This window comes from Cynoglossus semilaevis, chromosome W, assembly GCF_000523025.1.
Source record: "Cynoglossus semilaevis isolate Cse_v1.0 chromosome W, Cse_v1.0, whole genome shotgun sequence".
Lineage (NCBI taxonomy): Eukaryota > Metazoa > Chordata > Actinopteri > Pleuronectiformes > Cynoglossidae > Cynoglossus > Cynoglossus semilaevis.
This window is the reverse complement of record NC_024327.1, coordinates 1-26,809: the sequence shown is the minus strand read 5'-3', so window position 1 is coordinate 26,809 and position 26,809 is coordinate 1. Positions and strand designations below refer to the sequence as shown.

The following is a 26,809-nucleotide window of genomic DNA, read 5'->3' as shown; positions in this document are numbered from 1 at the left end:
CAGCTCCTGAAAAACAACCCCACACCATAATTCCTCCTCCACCAAATTTCACAGTCGGCACAATGCAGTCTGAAATGTACCGTTCTCCTGGCAACCTCCAAACCCAGACTCGTCCATCAGATTGCCAGATGGAAAAGCGTGATTCATCACTCCAGAGAACGCGTCTCCACTGCTCTAGAGGCCAGTGGCGGCGTGCTTTACACCATTGCATCCGACGCTTTGCATTGCACTTGGTGATGTGTGGCTTGGCTGCAGCTGCTCGGCCATGGAAACCCATTCCATGAAGCTCTCTGCGTACTGTACTTGGGCTAATCTGAAGGTCACATGAAGTTTGTAGCTCTGTAGCAATTGACTGTGCAGAAAGTCGGCGACTTGCTTGATTTTATACACCTGTGGCCAGGCCAAGGGATTAGGACACCTGATTCTGATCATTTGAATGGGTGAGCGAATACTTTTGGTAATATAGTGTATATGTCACTAGCTTAGCATTGAGCTATGCTAATAGCATTCAAAACTTCAAAATAACCCAAACTTTGAATGTCCGATAACTATCCTGGTGGTAAGTGCGATGTGCTCCCTCCACTGGTGTATGCACAACAAGGTATTAAAAAAAGGGGCCTAACTAATAGGTGGACTGTGGTCCAGTTGCAGACCCAGACCAGTACAAGAACCTGCAAGTGATTAAATATTGAGGTTTGATACATTTTTAAGAGCGTTTCAATTTTAATTTCTCCAGTTATTAACAGCAGAAATGCAGAGTCACTCTTCTTATGTGATCAATCAAATACTTGGCTGTCGGCGAGTAAGAACCAGGGTGCAGAGAAGAGTAGAAGATAGTAGATCATCGGTCACAAAGAGTGGTCTGCTACAGAGAACTGCATTTTTATTATTTATTTTACATGCAAAAGTCATCTTTGTTTGTTTATTGGAATCTGTATAAATTTAATTTAATGATTTGAATACTGAAGCAGCTCATCTGTATTGTATTGACATCCTGTTTATCCCTGTTTTATCAAGGCGATAACAGAGTTTAATTTACTAAATGGCGTCTTTCTTCTCCTGCTTTTTCTTCCTGTAGTTTACCTCCTGACAGTAAACATATGTCTTTATACTCTGAAATGAACCCGAGGATAAGGTGTCTGCCATAATGTTAATACACAGTCTGGATGTCCATTTACTGCACCTTCCACGTACATTGGTTCCAAATTAATAGAGTTGCTATTAAGGTTGATATAACTGGACAAAATGATGAGAGGTGTTTGACTATCATATTGTGATTCAATTCATTTTTCCTGACAATTTCCAATTTCTAGGTGAACATTTGGGAGCAGATCTTTCAGATATCCTTCATATTGGAGATGATCAATTCTGTGCCGTTCATAATTACAGTCATTGTTTTTTTGTTTCTTTTTAGAAATGTTACTAGTCTAAGTTGTTTTTTAATCATGCTAACTGGTTTTAAATTTCAACATTTTTCTTCCGTCTCTCAAGATTTTCTGGGCTCCATGGAGAAACATATTTGTCCATGTGTTTCTAAACTGCTGGTTAGCCAAAGGTGCACTGGAGAATATGATTGTGAGTATTTTTGATATTTTAATTAATGGTTAATTTAAAGTTTTAACCACCGTGCGGAGAATTCAAATCTGGGCCATCGGTTTCTCAGACAATAACATGCAATTGCCCTTGCTGCCGTTAAATACAGAGCGGGATGTGGACAGAGAGAACCCAGAGAGATCTTCTCCGACTACATAATGAATTCCGAAGACGGAGAAGACAAAACCCAAGGCTTTAGAGTTTGTTTTTAAATGATTTTTATTTTTTATGATGTGAGCTTTGTTATTACGTGGTGTCCAGACTTTATCACTTTAGAACCCTTTATCTGTCTCTTCATATGAATAAAACATATTTGGTATCAATATTCCGCAATAGCACGTCAGGTCAGGGTCTTAGATCAACCCTGACTTGTAATCCTGTATCAGAATTAGCGGGTCATTTATAAAAGTTTCGGAGAGGCAGAGGAAGAAATCACAGTATTCACGGATACACAGAAACGTAAGCACAAGAACAAATATAGTCTACTTTGTGTGTGTGGTTCAGGTGGTGTGTTGTAGACCTTGAAATCCTGTGTATTTTTGATGAGGATGTGTGTGATGAACTTAGGGTGGCGCTCTGGAGCACAAGACAAATCAATACCAAATATCAGTTAGTCTGAAGAGTCGGTGTTTCCGTTTTCTGATGTCACAGATGTAACATTTCAATCCTGCCTTTGTGTCTCTCTCCTTTCACCTGTCAAGAATGACTTCCACCATGCCATCCAGAGGACCCACTCTGCCATGTTCAACCAGGTGTTCATCCTCATCTGTACCCTGATGTGTCTGGTTTTCACTGGGTGAGTTAAATCAAGTATCTCATGGGAGCATGCCATATATTCCTAAAACCAGACAAACATTTTTGGCCCAGAGGAGCAGCCATAATTTAGAGTTGGGTTTGAAAAAGTTCTGCATCAATTAAAATTCAAATCCAGATTGATCACATCGTTTTCTGTGGTTAATGAAGTTGTTTTCAAGAGTGTTTTGCACACAGTTTCTTAAAAAGTAATACTAACAATCACAAAACAACATTTGGTTTGGAATAACTGGAGGTAAATAAGATCCTTTATCCACCAAAGCAGTTAAATTTTCCATTTACCGCTAACTATGCTAGTCCACGCCAGTGCTTTTATGTTCCCGTTCAGAGCTGCAGCAGATTTAGGACTGCCCACAATGCTCTTATTGGTTGAGAGGCACGAATTTACAAATTCAGACCAAAAGTTGCAATAAATGTCAGTGTTTATTAATGAATGTGTTAATGTGGTAATTGCTCAGTTCCATCAAGTAGTATATTATACTCTTTTATTTATTCAGTAGTGCTGTATGTTATGCTCAATTATTATCAGAAATATATATTGCTCAGTGAGTTGCAAGTAGAATCTTTTTTAATTCATTAACATGCACAAGGGAAGTGAGTGACTATCGAGAGGACATCTTGAAAAACATATAAATAAATGCTAGACTTTTTGGATTGGTTTTCATTCAGTGGGCTGCACTTGTTTTCTTTACTGCTCTATTGATTTTTGCAGCAGTGATCCTTTATTATTAACCACTGCCTTCACCTCTTGAAGTGTTTGCATATTGAGAGCCTTGGCCAGCACCAGGCACAGTGTCTGGTCCGACACCGCCAGACTGTCTGCCCGTCCTGCCTCGATGCAATTCGTTAAACCCTCGTTAATGAACCAAATAGATTAGAATGATCAGTGAGTAGGAAAAACCAACAGTTAATTAAAGAGGACATGGTAAAGTTGCATTGAATTTGTTGCTGCTTGATTTTCATTAAATTACATTCAATGCAGATTAAATTGAGCTAAATCATAACTGAAATTTTGAGGGTTTTTTTTCCTGCAGAGCCTGTGGGATCCAGCACCTGGAGAGAGCAGGAAAACACCTGTCCCTGTTCGACTCCTTCTATTTCTGCATCCTCACCTTCTCGACTGTGGGCTACGGGGACGTCACGCCACAGATCTGGCCGTCGAAGCTGCTGGTTGTCCTTCTCATCTCTGTTGCTCTGGTTGTTCTGCCGCTGCAGGTGATTCCCACAGCACGGAGTGATCTCTATGCACTGGTTTTACCTGTAAATGACCATAATCTGGTCATTAATTTAAATTTTCTCAAGGGTTTTCATCTCAGCCAGTCATGCGAACTGGATGTTAATACTCGTCACTTGACTCCCCTTTTTTTATTACTGATTTAATTCTTGGTTCTTCTGACATCAAATCAATGTTGTGTCAGTTTGAAGAACTAGCGTACCTGGTGGATGGAGAGCCAGAAATTGGGAGGGAACTACAGCCAACAACGAGCACAGACGGAGAAGCACGTGGTGTTGTGTGTCAGCTCGCTGAAGATCAATCTGCTGATGGATTTCCTCAATGAGTTCTACGCTCATCCTAGACTACAGGTACTGTTGTAGCTGCCTGTGGAGAGGACAAACGGCTACAGTGCATCAATTGATTAACATTCAAAATGTGCTGTATGCTAATGGGGGATCAGCAGGAGCCTGCGCAATGACATTAAGGCAAAATGTTCTTGTTATTGCCTTGTTTTAGCCAGTTGTACGTATTTTTGGAAATATCTGTGAGAAATAGTTAAACAAGATGAATAAATGAATAAACACAATACAAAAAATAGTAAGTTAAAATGTAAACTTATTAGTAAAAAATAGTGAGGAACCGTGGTTAATGCAGTTTTATGATTAACGCTCTTGTACCCGCTTGTAAATCCTCTTCTGTCTTTTTTGGCCTCAAGGACTATTACGTGGTTATTCTGTGTCCAGCAGAGATGGACATCCAGGTTCGCCGTATTCTCCAGATTCCTCTGTGGTCACAGAGGGTCATCTACCTTCAGGGATCTGCTCTCAAAGACCAGGACCTGATGAGGGCAAAGTGAGTCACTTTGCATACAGCTAGTCATAGCCATGTTTAGGATGAATATTCTGCTAACTTGTTTGAGTTGCACCTTGCATTAAAGAGTCAGTGTGTCTACAGAAAAATCTACAAACACTTATGTGTATGCCTGTCAGTTAGTTTTGAGAAAATTACTTAAAAAGAAACTAATAATGTTTGTAAAAGCTAATGCTATTAGCTTTAGCATTTTGTTTATAGCTAAAGCTATAACCATTAGCTTTATTGCCGGTAGCATTAGCTTGTACAAAATGTAATGTAAGGTGTAATGGCAGGATAGTGTCCGTAAACACTTGCTATAAATTAAATCCCCAATTCACCAGAGTCAAGCTAAACAAGACCATTAACCTTTTTATTGTCTTGAGGAACCAGAGCCTATCAACGTCTAGCTATCTTTATAGTGTCAATCTACTTGAGTAATGAGTGCAGTTTTCCGATCAATGCTTCCTCTGCAGTGGGTCACCAGCCCCTGACCCTGTCCCTCTGTATTTTCCTGCGTGTCTTTATCTTGACCCTCAGGATGGACGATGCTGAGGCCTGCTTTATTCTGAGCAGCAGAAATGGGGTGGATCGAACGGCAGCAGTAAGTGGCCGCGACTGGATATTTTCCCTATAATACAAATTTGCCCAAATAAGGACAATAATGGGATGTTGATCAATTTAAGTAATTTAATTAAATTTCCAGTGAGACAAAGTTGAAACTTGAATTTAAAAAATGTAGAAATGCTAATGCACTGCTGTTTTTGTCCTCCAGGATCACCAGACCATTTTGAGGGCCTGGGCTGCGAAGGACTTCGCCCCTAACTGTCCTCTCTATGTCCAAATTCTCAAACCAGAAAATAAATTTCACGTGAAGTTTGCAGGTGAGTGCTCGAAGCTCAAATGCTTTTCATAACTGTGACATTTTCACATTTGATTATAATATGTCGTTTTCCTTCAGATCACGTGGTATGTGAAGAAGAATTCAAATACGCCTTGTTGTCACTGAACTGCGTGTGTCCAGCCATGTCCACCTTAGTCACTCTCTTGGTCCACACCACCAGAGGACAGTGATTATTTCTGTACTGCCTTTTACATGTTACCTTTTATCGCCTTTCACGTCAAAACGTATTTAAAATGCATGAAACCGTCACAATTCAACGAAATAATAATGTGTCACTCTAAAGTCATTCATGTCAATAGTACTCTGCTGATATTCCAGGGAGGGCCAGCTCGCACCGGAGCAGTGGCAGTGGACGTACGGTCACTGCTCGGGGAACGAGGTTTACCACATCCGCCTGTGTGACAGCAAATTTTTCGGGGAGTACGACGGCAAGAGCTTTACGTACGCTTCCTTTCACGCCCATAAGAAGTAAGCAGTGACTTTCATTAGTTTGCTCTGGACCAACGATGGATTTGTCTTTGAGAAGATTTTTTTTTTCCCCTTCATTCACGTCACAGATACGGAGTGTGTCTAATTGGCGTGAAGTGGGAGGACAACAAGAGCATCCTCCTGAAACCTGGTCCTCGCCACATCATGGCTGCCACCGATACCTGCTACTACATCAACATCACCAAGGAGGAGAACTCCGCCTTCATCTTCAAACAGGAGGAGAAGCACTGCAAAGGTCTGCCCATCACTGGCCTCTATGACGCCCCCTCTAGGCTTCCTGTGCACAGCATCATCGCCAGCATGGGTGAGAATGAAATTTCTTTTTAATAGTAAAGTTGTAAAAAAACAGAAATGTGCAGCATACTACAGACAGAATACATTTCAATACATCTTATATATTCATTTATTTAAATCAGTGATTCCCAACCACTGTGCCGTGGCACACTAGTGTGCCGTCAGAGATCATTTGGTGTGCCGCGGGAGCAATGAAATCCTCTTCTACTAGGTGGCAGCAGATGGTTATTAAAACTAAGAAAAGATAATCAGAGCTGTTGAAGAAGATCTTTGTGTGTCTTTCTTCAATTCCTGCCAGTATATCAGCGTTGTCTTAAACTAAACAGGAGTACATTTTTTAGTAAACTTAAACTAGAATATTATTATATTTCATTACATATACGTTTTGTGAGATTTTTGTTTGGTAGTGTGCCGTGAGTTTTTTCCTGATGATATATATGTGCCATGGTTCAAAAAAGGTTGGGAAACACTGATTTAAATCGCCCTCATACCCAACATTTCAGAATGCAACAGCTTCGGCTTTTGGTTTTTACTAACTTTCATTTTCATTATTATTATTATTTTTTGGAATTATTTGTTCCTTATGTGCTTAATTTGCCTTCGCTGTGAATGTTGTGTTGTGATTTTCCTCTGACCTGTGAAAGTTGATAAGACCGCTTCATTCGGTAAGTTTTTTTTTTACCCATGCTGCACCATTTTACCAGAAAAACATTCACTACCATTAAACAAATACCTTTCCAATATATTTTACAATATACACCACTCACCCTTCTATATGTTGTTATATATGCTAAGTCATAACATTAACTTTGTATATGCTCCATAATGTGTTTGATTTTAATTGACTGTGCTAATGCTAATTACCCAGATTGTAATTTGAAAAATCACCATGATACCTTTATGTTCTTGTCTTGGCAGTGAACCTGTACCATACACTTGATTGATCTCACCGACTCACCCCCACCTCCTCTCCACGCCTCACTGGTTGTGAGACAAAAGACAAATCGGTTTAGAATCGGAGCGTGAACTGTTTGTCAAGATGCCGCAGGGAACGGAGGTGTCAGTGATGAATGTGCGTGACGTACCGGGGGACTGTCAGCACTTTTCCTCCTGGGTGAGGTGAACACCGAGAGTCCCCCGTGTAAATCCTCACCCCTTCACTCTCATCCGTCCCCCGTGTCACACAAACAGTCGTCCTGACGCTTTAGTCAACAAATCACTTACGTTTTACATGTACTTGTACTACCTCATAGTATTTTACATGTACTTTCTCCAGTTTTTATATAGGGCTTCTGATTCTTTTTGTCATTCCTGATACTATAGTAGAAAGAGTAATGATACAACAGCAGAAAGAAACTTCCAGAAACTCTTTGGAAACTCTTTAGGCTTCAGAACAGAGACGTTCTCTGTGCGTTATACCAGTGTTTCCCAACCTTTTTTAAGCCACGGCACATATACTGTATATCCTCAGGAAAAACCCCACGGCACACCACCATACAAAAATCTCACAAAAAGTATATATAATGAATTATAATAATATTCTTCTTTGAATTGACTAAAAATATACTCCTGTTGAGTTAAAGAAAACGCTGATATTGTCATGTGCGAGCATCGCAGGGAGCAGGCAGGAGATAGATAGATAGATAGATAGATAGATAGATAGATAGATAGATAGATAGATAGATATCAAACTGTAATGTAATGAAACTAACTCAACTCACCCACAGTCAGGTTTAGCCTGTTAAAGAACAAGTTACATGTCCCTATCCCTCTGCTGGTGCTTTCTTGCCCAAACCAGTAGGTGCCACTGTCGGACACCGTTAGATTTGTAATTGTGATGGTAATGTTTCCTTTTTTTATCTTCATGGAAAACCTGCTCCTTGGTCTGCACTTTTGACTTAGCACAACTTCACACGCTGATGACTCGTCTCCTCTGCAGATGAAAATGGGATCCCTAGAATCTTTGGGGATTTTACACCAGTCGCTGAAATTTTGTCCAGCCCTCGATGTTGTGTACCTAGTTGGACCTAACGAAAATAACACAGACAGAGATGACATCAGTTGAATGAGGATTAAATTTGACTAATTGCTATTGAAATCATTGCAATCATTTATTAATGACAAAAAAACCCCATTACGTTCTTTTTCTTTTTCTTCTTCTTATTATTACCATAATTTCCAGTCTATAAGCCGCTAGGTTTTTCACATGCTTTGAACCCTGCAGCTTAAACAATGATGCGGCTAGTTTATAGATTTTTACAGGCTAACAAAGTTCATATGGCTAGCGACCAATGACTTTTCTGGTAGGCTACTCTGTGTTATACTAGTAGCGTATGTCTGTCTGTGAACGGCTGTGTGCACATGCGCTCGTGCGCAAGAGAACGGTAGCGTAAGCTAAGAGCAGTTTGAGCCCTGTCATGTTGAAGCTGTTAAAACTCTGTTTATGTTCTGTTGTGGTCAGTGTGGCTGAACCCAACTTCCCTGTTTCTGTTTACCTCTGCTGTGGACAAGCACAAAGTGAAGGGAGTTAGCCCCAGAGCTAATGTTAGCTTTGGCCCTGAAGTCTCCCCTGTACTTGTGGATATTCACAGTCATCCAGGTCATCATAATAATCTCAAAAGCAGTTTTAAAAAGTTGGCAAAAGGAAGCCATCCATGTCAAATCTCTGAACAGAGGAGGGGGCCTCAGACACCACATACCATAATACCTGGTAAATACCTGGAAACTCTCCACCAGGACAGTAGAACTGATGAAGCCTCTTGGATGAGAGGCGAAACGTCTTCAATTTACTTGAGGTGAGTCCAGTTGCCAACTTTTTAAAACTGCTTTTGAGATTAAGTCTAACCAGCCCTGTTACATGCACTGTTCTTGGAAAAAAAAACCCAAACATTTATTTAATTAAAAGTGGAAAAATAAATCTTTCTGTGTAACATCTTTATAGAGCAGTCAAATGTATCAGTGCTTTAAGGGACTTTAATGCAGGCAATTGCAACAACTCACTCTGAACTTTATGGCTCTCAGCCAGCTTCGCTAGCTCCTTTTGTTTCTCCTCATCTCTCTCCACTCCGTCACATACACACTCACACTCTCACCACGCCTTTACTTCCCCTCCCATACCCCTAAACTGTGAACCCTTGCATAACACATGAGCAAAACATTTGGACTACAACATTATAATCAGAGTACTAAAAATACATCAAATGTTTAATCCCTTATCGTTACCTTGCCTACCCCTCCATCCCCCCCAACTGCCAGTGGACTGTTTCATTGCACTGCGCCTGTGCAGACAGGGTACAGGAATATGGTAGACAAACTGTCATGTGCGAGCATCGCAGGGAGCAGGCAGGACCCAAATGCAGTACTGGAGAGACTCTTTCTGGTGCAGGAAGTTTTATTAACAAAGTCCAAATTAACAAAACACGAAGAACTAACATGCATGGAATTCTCGAGGAACACGAGGAAACACAGAGTAGGAAACTCAGGAACACGAAGATCTAACACAGTCACAATCACAATGATCCAACACCGACAGAGTGAGGGAGAGGGGTATATATACACAGGGAACACCAGGTGACACAAGTGAAGCTAATTACCAAACAGGTGAGTGTGATCCCATGATTACCCCACAAAGAACACAGGAAAACACGGAAACAGACAGACATGACAGATATACTGTACTGACAGGAATTGAAGAAAGACACTCATAAAGATCTTCAACAGCTCTGATTATCTTTTCTTGGTTTTAATAACCATCTGCTGCCACCTAGTAGAAAATGATTTCATTGCTCCCGCAGCACACCAAATGATCTCTGACGGCACACTAGTGTGCCACGGCACAGTGGTTGGGAATCACTGATTTAGATAAATGAATAAATAAGAAAATGTATTCTGTTTGTAGTAAGCTGCACATTTCTGTTTTTTTACAACTTTACTATTAAAAAGAAATTTCATTCTCACCCATGCCGGCGATGATGCTGTGCACAGGAAGCCTAGAGGGGGTGTCATCGAGGCCAGTGACGGGCAGACCTTTGCAGTGCTTCTCCTCCTGTTTGAAGATAAAAGTGTTCTCCTCCTTGGTGATGTTGATGTAGTAGCAGGTGTCGGTGGCAGCCATGATGTGGCGAGGACCCGGGTTCAGGAGGATGCTCTTGTTGTCCTCCCTCTTCACGCCAATCAGACACACTCTGTATCTGTGACGATCTGCTGCCACCTAGCGAAAGAGGATTTAGTTGCTCTGCTTGTCACGCATTGATGAAGAAAAAATATTTGCAATTATTAAATGATTTGATGGTTTTTGGAGCAATTAAGTGACATTGGATAATTTTCCGCAGCACACCTACCGATCTCTCACGGCACACTAGTGTGCTACGGCACAGTGGTTGGGAATCACTGTGTTATACCACTCACTTGTGATATTTTCCTTGCTCTTGTTCCATTAGCTTTGTGAAGGGCTACCCTCCAAACTCACCCTACATAGGCAGCTCTCCCACACTCACACAGAAAGCTCCGTTCTGCTGCCTTCGCCTGGACAAGGTAAATTCACTGTGCAGCAGATTTGAGCTTTGAGTTTTACCCTGCTAGACATGGTAAAAGTGAGTGATGCTTTTTATGAGCTGATGAATCGTCTGCTTCCACTTAGGGATGCACACACAACAGCTTCGAAGATGCCAAGGCCTACGGCTTCAAGAACAAGCTGATCATAGTGTCGGCAGAGACGGCAGGCAATGGCCTCTACAACTTCATTGTCCCGCAGCGGGCCTACTACCGTCCCAGGAAGGAGCTCAATCCCATAGTTCTGCTGTTGGACTACCCGTACGTCTGTGACAGTTGTTTTCGCAGATTAAAATAATTGCAGTTTTTTTCCTAATATTACTAATAATCTGATTCTATCCACTATAATGTTAGAATGACATCAGGAATAAAGTCACAGTTATCACTATTTTCTCTGACCCTGATTTTGTACTTTGGTCATCAACCCATCTGGTGAAGCTACTGCTCATGTTCCACCATCTGGTCAGATCTGTTACTACAGTATAGTGGCAGGTTTCTGCTCTGTGCTGACAGGGACAGCAAGCTGGAGAGTCTGATTAAAAACACAAAACACAAAGCTAGAGTTTAGAGTTTCTTCAGTATAAAAAAATTATAAATATTAACCATAAACACATATTCTTATTTGTTTTCCCCAATGTGTTTTGTTTTCTCTTTCCTACTGTGGCTTTCATTTAACAGAGCTTAATTTCACCGACTCTACTTCGAGCCATGAGACCTCCCTGGAAAAATACAACAAGACCGTAATAAGTTTCACTCAGGTTTCAAGGAGGTAGCTACTGTGACTTGATTGTGTTTCCTCTGTCTCTACAGGCCAGACAACCATTTCTTAGAGGCCATTTGCTGTTTTCCAATGGTGTACTTCATGGCCGGCACTATTGATAAGTATGTGTTTACACATGAACCGATTACAAAAGAGCGGTAGGTGTTTGACTGTGCAGAATATAACAGAAAAAAGCACAAAAAGATGAATGTGTTGAAATATCTGTTGGCTACATGAAACGGGACGCTAACGAGATGTAGAAATCTACAAGCAGATTTCCTCTGCCTTTTTTTATCTTTTCAAATATCTGCCCTGCAGTCAGATTCTGTCTAGATGAATGAAGATTCATCTAGAGAGTAAATTAAGATTTTATTGAGCTCCTCAGATGATGATTTTTACTCTGCGACTCTGTGTGTTAACTGCATCAGTCTGGACAACCTGCTGCAGTGCGGCATCATCTACACTGACAATCTGGTGGTCGTGGACAAAGAGAGCACCACGAGCGCCAAAGAGGACTACATGGCGGATGCTAAAACCATCATCAACGTCCAGACCATGTTCAGGTAAAGGAGGTAGAGCAGAGTACACACACAACGCAATTTGTTTATTTGTTGCTCTGTGGGACTTTTTCCGATGTCTCAGACTTTTCCAAAGCTCTGCAGCGTCTCCTCCATTTAGGCCTTAGAATTGAAGTCATTCATCACTGCTGCAGCTGCTGTACCAGAGGTTACTATAGTAAACAAACCACCACATGTCACCAGCAGCTCCATTCCTTTTTCTCTGTATCTGCTCCTGCCCCTCAGATTATTCCCCAGCCTCAGCATCAGCACAGAGCTCACACATCCGTTCAACATGAGGTTTATGCAGTTCAGGGCCAAAGACTGCTACTCACTGGCTCTTTCCAAACTGGAGAAGGTTTGTGTTTTAACTGTGACGATGACTCTCTGGGTCTCATGTCTTAAATAATATTATAATAATATAAATAAATGTGATCCTCTAATCCAGTGGTTCTCAAACGTTTTATACTCTGTACCACCTGAGAAAACATTGAGCTCTCTGAGTACCACCATGATGACCAACATTAGAATATAGCAGCATGGGCCTTCCCTATTAGCTTCCACCACACTTGAGAGATGTTTATAAAGATGTTTATGTTTAAATGTTGTATTAATTGCGCATGATATGTTTCAGATTTAGTCAATTGAAAATGTAAATGTGAAAATATGAAATTTCCCCACATACCACTAGAGAGCGCTTGCGTACCACCGGTGGTACACGTACCACAGTTTGAGAACCACTGAATTAGAGCATTTGGTCGTTTTTTTGTCAAGTTTTTGAGAAAGTAAAAAATGCTGTTTTTTTCTGTTTTTGACACAAATTACAGGGTGGGCCACAAAGATTTACCCATCGTTTTTTCCGCACTATTCAAAAAGGCTTGCAGACAAACATAACAAACATTGAACACAGTTTCTATACTGTATTCTCAGCCACCAAAAAGATTTACATCTCAATATGGCCACCCTTTGCCTTTATCATAGCCTGGAGATGACCTGGCACTGCCTGGCATGAGCGCCATCTCTGCATCAGGTTTTGACCATGACTTCATCAAAGCTTTCTTCAAAGCGGTGACACTGCTGTGAGATACTCTTGAGACCTCCCTCTCCAGAATAGACCAAATCAAAAAGTCCATTGGATTGATGTCCAGACTTGATGGAGGCCACATGTTCTTGTCCCAGAAGCCAGGAAAGTGCTACTTGCACCAGGCCTGTGTGACATTGGATGTGTGAGTGGGTGCACCATCTTGTGTGAAGATATACTGGTTTCCAAACGCATTGGTACACCATGGCAACACTTTTTCTTCAAGCATTTGTAGGTAGACCTGGCTGTTCACTTTCACACCCTCCTGAATGAAGACCAAAGGAGACTTTGAGCCATCAGACGCAATCACAGCCCACAACATGACTCCAGCTGGTTTCTGATGACAGAAATTAGTTCTGCAGCCTTCAAGGATGTGCATATACCTTGTCATTCTTGGAATTGACCACTGCCTGAACGGTGAAGATCTTCTCATCAGACCAAACCAGGACTTTGCTTGCGGCACTCTGGATCTCCTGCAGCATCATTTGCCCCCTGTCAAGCCATTTTTATTTTGAAGCAGCTGAAATCAGTTGTCTGTGTTGCATTTTTAATGCTTTCAGTTTGAGATCCTGTTTGACAATTCTTCTCAGTGAAGGTTTTGAGATGTTCACTTCTTTTGCTGTTGCCCTCACGCTCCTGCAAGGATTCCTTTGGACTCTCTTCCTCACCATCTCAACAACCCTTTTGGTCCGGACTGAACGTTTTCTTCCAGGGATTGGCTTGCTGGTGGTCTTGCCAGTCTCCTTGTATCGTTTCATGACATTGTAGACAGTCTTACGACAAATATTCACCTTTTTCATGATTTGCTTTGTTGTGTGTCCAGCCTCCTTCAAGGCCACAGTCTGGTCGTACTTACCCTTCGATGTCATACTCGACACTCATTTGGAGTAAACAAATGAAATCGGGTAGATCAAAAGTTATGCATTTTGAGAGAAACTATCCAAAATTGTAGGCTTCTAGGACAAAAGCTAAGTGAACACGATAGAGATATACAATGGGTAAATCTTTCTGGCCCAATCTGTATACACGTTTACATTTTGTTGCATTTTTAGGCGGTTTTGGTCATTTTTTGAGAAAGTAAGTAAGTTCTACAGAGCCCCTAAAGGGACATGGGGAAAAAAAAAAGAAACGTATCTCGTGAGCACGAGAAACCTTAGGTTAAGCACAGGCAGGTGTGCTTCCTGTGCGTAGTGTATGCCCCTAGGCTCTTGAATTTCTTTTATGACGTATAATCCATTATTATATATTTTGTGATAAGTTTCATGTTATTTCGTAATGCCACGTAATTACGTGATAACTTTCACATTACAATTCTACTTTCGCTTCCTCAGTACATAGCAGATTTTTTTTATCCAATCTCGCAACATTAAAAATGTTTTAATTTCCAATATTTTCATTACTGAACTGAGGAAGCGAAAGTAGAATTGTAATGTGAAAGTTATCACGTAATTACGTGGCATTACGAAATAACATGAAACTTATCACAAAATATATAATAATGGATTATACGTCATAAAAGAAATTCAAGAGCCTAGGGGCATACACTACGCACAGGAAGCACAACTGCCTGTGCTTAACCTAAGGTTTCTCGTGCTCACGAGATACGTTTCATTTTTCTTTTCCCATGTCCCTTTAGGGGCTCCGTAAAGTTCCAAAAGTTTTCATCATAATTTTTTTCGACCAACGTGACATGCAAAAATATGATTTAACACAAACAAATGCTCTAATTTGATGAATATTTTTTGGTACCGCGTACCACAGTTTGAGAACCACTGTGTTATGTCATAGAACTAACTGATATTTTTATCTATAACACAATTTAGACAATCTTGACAATGTCAAACATTGTAACAAAAAGTTACAAAAAGCAACAAAAAGCAATATGTTTTTTCGTAACATCAATAGAAGAGTTCACTGGAGAGTTCACAGAGATCATTAGGTGTACCTTAAAAAATTATCCAATCTCCCAAAACTAGTATTTATTGCAAATTATTTTTCTTTGTTTCTCAAAGAGCCATGAAATCATCTTCCAGCAGATGGCAGCAGATGGTTATTGAAACTAAAAATATTATCAGAGCTGTTGAAGAAGATCTTTGTGTCTTTCTTCAATTCCCGCCAGTATATTAGCATTGTCTTCAACTAAACAGGAGTAATTTTTTTACTAAATTTAAACTAGAATATTATTATATTTAGTTCACCGCTCATGTTCTCTATGTTTCTCCAAAATCAATGTTTTCCAGATAGAACGTGATAAGGGCTCCAACCTGGCCTTCATGTTCCGGCTGCCGTTCTCTGCAGGCAGGGTTTTCAGTATCAGCATGTTGGATACACTGCTTTACCAGGTGGGACATACTCTACACCTGAAGGTTGAATTAGTGGCTAAGATGGGTTGGGTCTGATCACATGTAAATGATGTGGGTGATGTTTTATTTTTTTCAAAGATGAAGTCTCTTTTCCTTCTGTTTTATTTCAGTCCTTCGTCAAAGACTATATGATTGCTATCACAAGGCTTCTCCTGGGCCTGGACACCACACCTGGCTCTGGATACCTCTGTGTTGTAAGTCCAATATACAGTGGCTTGAAAAAGTATTCATACCCCTTGAACTTTCCCACATTTTCTCACCTTCCGACCACAAACATAAATATATTTTATTGGCATTTTAGATAAAAGATCAACATAAAGCGACACACAATTGTGAAGTAGAAGGAAAATTATACATGACTTTAAATTGTTTTTAGAAATAAAAAACTGAAAAATGTGGCGTGCAAAAGTATTCAGCCCCCTTTGTCAATACTTGGTGGAACCACCTTTCGCTGCAATTACAGCTGCAAGTCTTTTGGGGTATGTCTCTACCAGCTTTGCACATCTAGAGACTGGAATTTTTGCCCATTCTTCTTTGCAGAACAGCTCAAGTTTAGCAAGATTAGATGGAGAGCGTTTGTGAACAGCAATTTTCAGATCTTGCCACAGATTCTCAATAGGATTTAGGTCTGGACTTTGACTGGGCCATTCTAACACAGGAATATGTTTTGTTTTAAACCATTCCATTGTAGCTCTGGCTTTATGTTTAGGGTCGTTGTCCTGCTGGAAGGTGAACCTCCGCCCCATTCTCAAGTCTTTTGCAGATTCCAGCAGGTTGTCTTCCAGGATTGTCCTGTATTTGGCTCCATCCATCCTCCCATCAACTCTGACCAGCTTCCCTGTCCCTGCTGAAGAAAAGCAGCCCCACAACATGATGCAGCCACCACCATGTTTGACAGTGGGGATGGTGTGTTGAGAGTGATGTGCAGTGTTAGTTTTCCTCCACACCTAACGTTTTGAATTTAGACCAAAAAGTTCCACCTTGGTCTCATCTGACCAGAGCACCTTCTTCCACACATTTGCTGTGTCCCCCACATGGCTTCTGGCAAACTGCAAACGAGACTTCTTATGGCTTTCTTTCAACAATGGCTTTCTTCTTGCCACTCTTCCATAAAAGCCAGATTTGTGCAGTGCGCGGCTAATTGTCGTCCTATGGACAGACTCCCCCACCTGAGCTGTGGATCTCTGCAGCTCCTCCAGAGTTACCGTGGGTGTCTTGGCTATGTCTCTGATCAGTGCTCTCCTTGTTCTGCATGTAAGTTTTGGTGGACGGCCATGTCTTGGTAGGTTTGCAGTTGTGCCATACTCTTTCCATTTCTTGATGATGGATTGAACAGTGCTTCGTGAGATGTTCAAAGCTTGGGAAATCTTTTTATAACCTAACCCTGCTTTAAACTTCTCCACAACTTTATCCCTGACCTGTTTGGTGTGTTCCTTTGACTTCATGATGCTGTTCACTGACCAGTGTCCTCTTAGCAAACGTCTGAGGCTGTCACAGAACAGGTGTATTTATACTAAGGTTAGATTACACACAGGTGGACTCTATTTAATCAGTAGGTCAACAGCTGATCATTCAGCAATCATCAGGCAACCTCTGAAGGCAACTGGTTGCACTCAGAGAAAAGGGGGCTGAATACTTTTGCACGCCACATTTTTCAGTTTTTTATTTCTAAAAACAATTTAAAGTCATGTATAATTTTCCTTCTACTTCACAATTGTGTGTCGCTTTATGTTGATCTTTTATCTAAAATGCCAATAAAATATATTTATGTTTGTGGTCGGAACGTGAGAAAATGTGGGAAAGTTCAAGGGGTATGAATACTTTTTCAAGCCACTGTATATTTATAATTGTCTTTTAGATGAAGATCACGGAGAAGGATCTGTGGATCAGGACGTACTCTTCCAGAAATTGTGTTCATCCAGTGCTGAGATTCCAATCTGGATTTACCGCACAGAGTCTCACATGTTCTCGTCCTCAGAGGCAAGTTCAAGCACTTCGAGGAGACCGTGGGTTTGGGTTTTGCTGCAGCTTCCTCTGCACTGACTCTGAGGTCCTTTCATTTGTTGGTCAAAAGTTCTTCATCTCTCAATGTTTTCATTTTTTTTCTTCTTTTATTGTCGCTTTTTCTTTATTAATTTCTTCCAAATAGCAATTGTTTTGAAATTTTCTAGAAAGTGTGCACCAACCTTGGGCCTTGGCCCACAGATATACCTATGTTACATACAGTTTCAAAAAGTATTAATAAGTAAAATGAGATATTGAAAAGCTTTTGTTTTCTTTGAATGCTGTTATTTTAATTTTTCTGTTTTTTTTTGTGCAAAGACAAAAATACTCGAGTAATTAATAAAGGTATTTTTTACTTAATTTAACTTGATTTCAAAACAAGGTTTCCTGAAGTCACGACTCATCACATCACAGACACTCACACATGAAGACGCTGTTTTTCTAATTAGCTCGTCGTTTTGCAGTCTCAGGTGTCCATTAACATGGAGCCAGGCAGAGAGCAGGGAGAGAACTGGAAGGAGAAGATGGGCCACAAGAACTCCACCGCCAGTGTCCAATCAGAACACTGAGGAAGAAGAGCATGCAGTGGGCGTGCCGCCTGAGCAGAAAAAAATGTGAAGCAGCCCAGTCGAGCCGAACACATCTCGCAGCAGAGGCTCAACCTGTACAGGCGCTCCAAACGTCAGGAGCTGTCAGAGCTGGTCAAGAACCGTATGAAGCACCTCGGTCTGCCCACTGTTGGATACGGTGAGTAGAGCAGCTGTTTGGAACATGAACGAGAACAACAAAAGCAGTACTGTAAGTGTCGTTAAATAAATCTTTTCACGATGCTTTAATGGGATTAAATGTCGTAGATGTAGAACTTTCCTGGTGTATTATTGTTTGTGCAAGTCATTACATTTGCATGACGTTTGAGTCTGAATATTCCCTGGTCCTCATGAAACATCACGTCGTCCAAACATCGTTGGCTGTCATTAGTGTCAGTGGGTGAAGACTGATCATGTTGTTCCAAGTATCAGTTCCAGGGCTGATGATCACCACATTCATCCACGAACTTTGTTCTGCTGTGCCTATGTTCATGTGCTGGCTCCTTCAGACAGTGTTGATGTTCCACGATGTCACATTACCACACAGGGGTCAGAGTTCATCAGTGTCGTTGTTCATTCTACATCAAGGGTATTCAAACTTTGTGACTCATGGGCCACAATTGTCCTAATATTAAACAGGGGGGCCAGGTCAGGAGCAGATAGATGGCTCGTTTGTGTGAACTAAGATAAATGACATGTAAAAGTCACACATAAAGGCTAAAATGCAAACATGCTTTTGTCCTTTCTATGCCATCTATTGGGGAAATGTAGGTAATGCAGGGAAAAGGCAGAAGTAAAATGATAATATAAATAAATTATATAATTTGGAAAAGTTTGGCGAGACGGATTAAAAGGCTGAACGGGCCGCATCCGGCCCCCGGGCCTTAGTTTGCCCATGCCAGGTCTACATCAAGGGTGTCAACCTAATTTTGGTTCACGGGCCGCACACCACATGTTTAGATGTCAAGTGGGCTGCACCAGTATAATCATAACCTTATTAAAGTCCATATTTTCCCCTTTGTTTTCATGCAGAGAAGTACAAGTAAATTAGATATTTAAAATTACATGAAGTCTTTTTTGTATTTTTGAAATTTATCAAGCAGGCCGGTTTTGGCCCAGGGGCCGTATGTTTGACACCCCTGGTCTGCATCGTCGGTCAATTAGGCTTTTTTCAAAATTAAAAGAACTCCACGTGTACTAAATAAATGACACGTTAAGCTCTGGTGGGCCACATTAAATGGCTTGGCGAGCCTTATTTTGCCCACAGGCCTTGAGTTTGACATGTGTGGCGTAGACCAGTGGTTTTTATCCTATTATTTTATACTTTTTATCCTACACTCCTACACCTGAGCTCTCTGAGTACCACCATGATGACCAACATTAGAATTCCCCCGCTCATTCCACGTCCAACTTGCAAGTGATTCCATGATTCCGTGCTGCCTGTGCTTACGTGAGCGACAGACTTGCGTTGCAGCAAAAAAAGTAGAAAAAAGTAAATAAATAAAAAGAACAGACATCCTATTTCATAATCTCACAAGTAGCTACACATTTTTGTCTATATGTTGTATTAATTGTGCATGGTATGTTTCAGATTTATTCAATTGAAAATGTAAATGTGAAACTATGAATATTCCCCGTGTGCCACTAGAGAGCGCTCACGTACCACCGGTGGTACGCGTACCACAGTTTGAGAACCACTGCTGCAGACAAAACATAAGCACGTTAAGCTCTGGTGGGCCACATAAAATGACTTGGCGAGTCTTAATTTGCCCACAGGCCTTCAGTTTGACACGTGTGGCGTAGATAAACTAAGAAAAAAACATTAGTGTGTTCAGAGCTAAGATTTGTCTTTAGGTGTTTTATTAATTATTAATTAATATTAATTTCACAGTAAGTCCTTCCTTTATGTCATTGCCGATCGACTTATTTAAAAAAAACTAAATACAAAAGTGGTGAAAACTTCTCAAACAAGTCATTTTAGGCTCCACTCATTGACTTTATTTTCCGTCTGAATTATTTTGGACATTTAGTCTCACATCACTGTCTGTTAGGACTGTTTCTGTGCTCCTCCTCCTCATCATCATCATCCAAACCATAACCAGCATTTTTCCTCACCTCACTCTCACACACATCGAACGCCTCCACCACTTCCCATCGCAGCTACACTCCCAGGTCATCGTCACGCCGACATCTGGACGCAAAACAACTTCATTTCTGCTCTTCATCAAACTGCCGTTTCCCTGCATTGGTGCCACAGCTGCTTATTTGTCTGTTTTGTTTTTGCTCCACCCACCATCATGCTTTTATTTATTTTTATTTTTTATTTTTTTAAGTCAAATGCAGAATCATGCTCCATGTGTGTTCCACTTGAAACGTGTCGATTAAATACTTTTCAGGAAGAGCCCGGAGAGCTCAAGACCTCCTCGAGAACCATCTGAGTGAGGACTGTTGCAACATTGTGACAGACTCAAATCATTTGGAAGTGATTCTGCTCACATTTTTCTTCTAACGCAGTGATTCCCAACCACTGTGCCGTGGCACACCAGTGTGCCGCGGGAGATCATTACGTGTCAAAATGTCCCAAAACTAGTATTTATTGCAAATAATTTTTCGTTTGTCAAAGAGCAATAAAATCCTCTTCCACTAGATGGCAGCAGATGGTTATTAAAAGTAAGACAAGATTATCAGAGCTGTTGAAGAAGATCTTTGTCTTTCTTCAATTCCTGCCAGTATTTATTAGCGTTGTCTTCAACTTAACAGGAGTACATTTTTTTGTAAATTTAAACTATAATATTATTATATATAATTACATATACTTTTTGTGAGATTTTTGTTCGGTGGTGTGCCGTAGGGTTTGCCTTGATGATATACTGTATATGTGCCGTGGCTCAGAAAAGGTTGGGAAACACTGCTCTAACGCATGGCTTCTTTGGCGTCACCTTTTCCCACAAAGTTCTGTTCTTAATCTGCTGAAGCATTTGCTGCCTGCCTGATTGTTTTTGTTCTTCTTCCTTTTCTTCCTCTCTCTCTTTTTTCTTCCTCCTGCCTCCCCCCGACTCTTCTTCCGTCTACCCCTGCTTTTGGTTTGTAGAGGATGTTTCAAATCTCACTGCAAGTGATGTTATGAATCGGGTAAATCTAGGATATTTGCAAGGTAACTTTTGTTTGTTTTTTGTTGTTTCTACCTTTTAAGTCCATTTACTGACATTCATTCACCTTGTGGCCAAATGTTGAATTGTCACGAGCCATGATGTCCCCCAAATACTGGAGATCCATTAAAGTACTCATGTATAGATGTTCGTCCTCCTCATACTCCTTATACTGTTTGTTTATAGAAAACTATTCATGTTGATCACAGTCGGAACGTCGTTAAACTAAACAGTGAATGCCGTTGCTTAGAGTTGCAGGAAATTTCAGAGCATCCATACACAGAGAGGACCAGACTGTCAGGTTAGCTGGTTGACCACAGTACTGCAACTTCAACTGCATGACTGTGTGTGTGTGTGTGTGTGTGTATACACTGTGTGAATGATACCGACATGTGTCTGTGTGTGTGTGCGACAGTCAACAGTACACCAGCTCTCTCTCTCTCTCTCTCTATCCGTTTATTTTCCTGCATTGTGATCCTCGACAGTGACAAACACTTAATTTACAGCAGGGCGTTCTAGTCTGGCTTTGAAGAGTGGAGCCGAACATGTTACGTCCGTGGGTGGAAGATGAGATTAATTAATAATCTATTCCTCTAAAAAATAATTAATTACATTCTTTTAGCCCTGATTGGCCTCCATGTCTGTGAAAACACGTCATTATTATTTCTACTATCCAGAGGTGTGGACTCGAGTCACACGGCTTGGACTCCAGTCTGACTCAAGTCATCAATTTGATGACTTGACTCGACTTGACAAAATGTAAAGAGTCTTGAAACTCGACTTGGACTTTAACATCAATGACTCGTGACTTCACTTGTACTTGAGCCCTTTGACTCGACAAGACTTGATACTTTCTCCAAAACCCAAAGACTATAAAGTATGTTATTAAGGAGCACTCTGTATCTCTCATCGTATAAGTGTGTACGTCTGTGTGTGTATGTACTGTCGGCACAACATCCAATCAAATTAGACCCACGTTGTTTTGACGCGATAGCATCGAGCCAATCAAATTGCGTGACGACCAATGAGGAAGAGCTGTCAAACAACGCATCAACAACGGTGAAAAAAAATGATATCAAAGATCGTGCTGTTCGGATTTAAAAAACGCACAAGGTCAACAAAAAACGAGTGGCAGTGATTTGTGTAAATATAGTATTATTTTGTTTAAAAGGACTCAAAACAGAAACGGCACGACTTGGGACTTGACACTTTTCAGTCTTGACTTGGACTCGACGAGGACTTTGCCTGTCTTGACTTGAGACTTGACTCGGACTTGCAAAGCAATGACTTAGTCCCACCTCTACTACTATCATAATATTAATGTTACTGACCTGGATTAATATCCACTGATGCGAATGCACAGCTAATCATTTGGTTATTGTTGTCGCTTACTTCCTACCTCAAGATCTAAGGTCATTCTCCCAGACTACAACGAAGGCTAGGATTTTAAGACTTGACTTTTGGAATGCTCAAAATCCCAAAGTTCTGTCGGGTAATTCCAAACAATTCTGACAGATATCTCTATGTTTTGACACTGTTGGCCCAGCTCAGGCGGCCATGTTCCCTCAGTTTCTCCAGTCGTTTCTCACAGGGATTTTAACCTCCTCTTTCCTCCCATTTGAACAAAGGAAAATCCTCTCCCCGACCCCCTTTCACTGTGATGTCAGAGCAGCAGGTTCTCCTCCTTTCACTCTCGCACTCCCAACATGTTTTGCTTCACCGTGTTTGGTTTGAGTTGCCCTGCATTTGGTCCAGTCTGACAGATGCTAGAGCGTGTCCTCTGCGTTCGGGGGGGTTCCCGGTCCGTTGGCATGGCGGAATGCTGCCTTCAGGAAACACTGAAACACCCCCCCCAGACACACAAAGTGCTCTGTCAGTAATTGTCAGCCCTTCTCTCTCTTGCACCCCGCCTGGCTTTTTAAAGGGCCGCTCGAAGGTGGGTCGTTTCGTCCTCTGTCCATCAGGCTTCACAAAGTTGGGGATCACTGTAGAGCAGTCACTCAAACACACACACACACACACACACACACACACACTGAAGACACACACACGAAGGACACACACACACATGCTAATGAATGTTTCAATCAGAGAGGTTTGTCCATGTTACAAAAATTAAAAATGGACTTAAATGTTGTTTGTCAGAGGAAAGGTGTTGCCTCTATCAGGGCCATACAGTGCAACAGTGGTTAGTGTCCTTGCCTTACAGCAGTGGTTCCCAAATATCTTCTGCAGCCACACTGTAGACATGACCACCACCATCTCTACGTCTACACATTGATCGAGATTCCTTCAAACGCCACATGCTTAACAAATAATAACAAAGAATCATAACACTGTACCTACTCCTTCACGAGAATATGGAAAATATTTGTAAACATTTATATATTTGATATATGTATATGTATGTATGTATATATGTATGTATATACAGTACATATATATACAGAATATTTGAAAATGTGTTTGAGTACTGCGCCCCGCACTTTGGGAACCACTGTCTTTCTTTGTGTGAAGTTTATGTTCTTGTTCATGTTCTTCCTCTGTGTATGTGAGTGTGTGGGGGCGGGGATGATGGGGGGCAGTTACAATACAGAATAGATAAGTATGAATGAGGTCACAAAAGTCTTAGTTTGAACTGTACTTTATTTAAAACAGCGGTTTCCAAAGTGGGGTGTGTGCCCTCACTTGGGGACATGGTGGTATTAAATAAATACATTTCTATTTTTGTTTTGCTGAGGATTGCATTGATTTAATTTTTTGGAAATTAGTTTTTTTTATTTTATTCGGTGAATATCCTTCCAATAAAAGGGGGCGCTGCAGAAAAGGTCTGGGAATTTAAAATGACAAACCCTAGTAGTCTAAAAAAAAACAAGGTCTAGTTAAGACGGTTATGGTGAGAGTTTCTTTCTTTCCCAGCCGTCCGCACTGGTGGTCAGAGGCTCAGTGGGCTCGTCTCCTGCTGACGGACCTCACAGTGATGGAGGCCGAGGTGAGAAAGACACTGAAGGTGTTTACTGTCTTTTTTTTTATAGATGAGATGAACGACCATCAGAACACGCTGTCCTACGTCCTCATCAATCCGCCGCCTGACACCAGGCTGGAGCTCAACGAAATTGTGTAAGACTCACAGTAGATCCCGCAGACATCAGTGGACAGAAGCTGTCTGTCAATTTGACACTTTCATTGAACTTCTTACTTAAAGTGCTGCTCTACAGTGTCAGCATGAGGATGGAGGGGTGGAGTCAACATTCTCTAGTAGATTTATCATTTGACTCTTTAAAACAATGGGGAAAAAAATATTTTAGATTTATTTAAGATTATATGGCAGGTGTGATTTTCTTTTTTTATTAGTCTGAAAATGCATTGTTATAGAAACTTGATGAATTCTTTTACAACATTTTTCCCCGAGCTTCTCTTTATTCCCAACTCTTCTCCGCAGCTACATCATCCGGCCTGACCCGCTGGCACATATGCCGGAGGATGCACAGGTGGCAATGCAGACGTGTGGAACCAAAAACCAGCAGGAGTTCGGCACAGAGACGAGGGACGAGACTCACCTCTGAACTTTCTTCTTCTTAGCTGTCACTCAAAGCCCACGGTCGAAGGCTGGTCAGCTCGGCCATCCATCCACCAATGAATGTGTATCCGAGCGGAACAAGTGGATATTTGAAGAGGTGCAGTTACCGCAGAGATGCTGTAGGGGGATGCATGAAGAGTGCCTCGTCACTGACTCCCTCACTCTCCCTCCACCCACTCTGTACAATCACACACTTCCCTTGTGTCCATCCAGATGAAACCAGAAAAGGGGCGGAGTCGTTGTCCACTGAACCAAAGGTCCGACAGTCTGTGGTCATTTTTTTTTTTTTTTTTGCAATTCTCAAACATCAGTTGTAAGGATTCACTCCGAAAATGTTGCTCAGGAGTGATGAGTTTACATGGTGAGAGGGAGTGTTTTGAACCACGTGACCCTGATGACAAATCCATGTCGGTCCCGGTCTTCAGCTCACTTTGAGCTGGTCCAAACCTGGTCTGGAGAGACGGTGAAAAATCAAACATGAAGAAGTTACCATATTTTCCACACTATAAGGCGCACTTAAAAGCCTTTAATTTTCTCAAAAATTGACAGTGCGCCTTATAACCCGTTGCGCCTTATGTATTACTTCTGGTCTGGTTGTGCTTACTGAGCTTGAACCGATTTTACAAAGCCAAACTACACAGCACATCACACATGATGGCACACAACTGAAGCACACTGGGAGCACACAATGACGTTTAACTCTGTTATCACAATTAGAAGATGCTCAACAACAATTGTTACAGTATGGTCGTGTAACCCAAATCCGTGCAACATCGCGTCATGCCTCCCAACACCCAGACACTGTACACTGTGTTTTTGTATTGTCGATGTATGTTGCGATGCAGGACGACTCAGACGCATGACTGATTTTTTAGTGGCATGGCTGTCGATTTTTTTGTGGTCAAAAACTCTTTTTATTTCTCCTTTTTTTACAGGCAAATCACGCACTCTCTCTGCAAAACAACATCCGCAGCACGGAACAACGTCTAAACAACAATACGGTGACCATCCAAAAAAAAAATAGTGACAACCGCCTGACTCTGGAGGTTGTCACTCCGCCTGACCTCCAGAGTCAGGCGGTTGTCACTATTTTTGTTCTGGATGGTCACACAACAACAGTGTCCTCCAGTGTCCAACCTAGGTCACTACCCTTTTCCACAAATCTAAGTCCCTATTGATCTGCGACGATCGCTGACTGTTTTGTTTCGCTTAATGCGCCTTATAACCCAGTGCGCCTTATGTATGGAAATAGACCCGTTCATTGATATTTCGCCTTATAATGCGGTGCGCCTTATGGTCCAAAAAATATGGTAATTTTTTTCAGTTGTAGCATCACGTTTTAAAACAGCTAATTTTTTATTATTATCAGTTAAGTAATTTTACAATTTTATCACTGGCATATAACTGTGTGTTTACCTCTGTAGCTGCAGCAAATGATTTTTAAAAATGTTTTAATCAATTTTTATTTTAGTTTTTGCACCTGCACAAACATTTTACTGACACGTGTGCATTCAGACTGTGACGGAAGGATCTGTGTTTATTTGTGTTTTGTAAACATTTCTTGTTATAATTTTTTTATGACTAAGTGTTATTTAAAGAGTCAAAGCTGTATGTGCCATTGTATCCACAGCATCTTTATAATGTTTAATAATATTATTTATTGAAGGAAAAAAAGAGTTGACATTTGGAGCCTGACTGACAAATCTTTGAAACTAAAACCTGAACCTAGACCACATTTCTGCCACATTCCAGACAAAGATACTAAATATGAATCTATTATTTTTAAAAACATATTGATCCAGGGTCCAGAAAGGATTTTTCATAGTATTACACAAAGTTATCAAATACTTTATAATCCACATACAGTATTTAGTATTATTATTGTTTGAATACAGATGTTTTATAGATGTGGTTGGAACTCTGACTGGTGGTTGAGCGTATAGTGCTGTTGCCTTACAGCAGTGCTTCTCAAATAGTGGTGTATGGCCCGCTGGACATACAGTGGTATGAAAAAGTTTG

General features: G+C 41.0%; 1 protein-coding gene across 1 annotated transcript; it reads left to right on the top strand.

Moving 5' to 3' along the window:
* Positions 1-413: 413 nt before the first annotated feature.
* Positions 414-25,662, top strand: LOC103396866 (potassium channel subfamily T member 1-like). The gene is given in 26 exon segments (XM_025052758.1): positions 414-1,575; positions 1,703-1,793; positions 2,295-2,389; positions 3,441-3,621; positions 3,825-3,845; positions 3,847-3,990; positions 4,338-4,474; positions 5,012-5,075; positions 5,247-5,355; positions 5,433-5,610; positions 5,694-5,843; positions 5,933-6,168; positions 10,582-10,691; positions 10,798-10,970; positions 11,520-11,591; positions 11,898-12,032; positions 12,273-12,384; positions 15,348-15,449; positions 15,581-15,664; positions 17,329-17,365; positions 17,368-17,450; positions 17,939-18,038; positions 18,041-18,098; positions 18,100-18,221; positions 24,246-24,330; positions 24,653-25,662. Coding segments are annotated over 25 exon segments (2,754 nt in total). The 5' UTR covers positions 414-1,575; positions 1,703-1,751; the 3' UTR covers positions 24,777-25,662.
* The last annotated feature ends 1,147 nt before the right edge of the window (positions 25,663-26,809 follow it).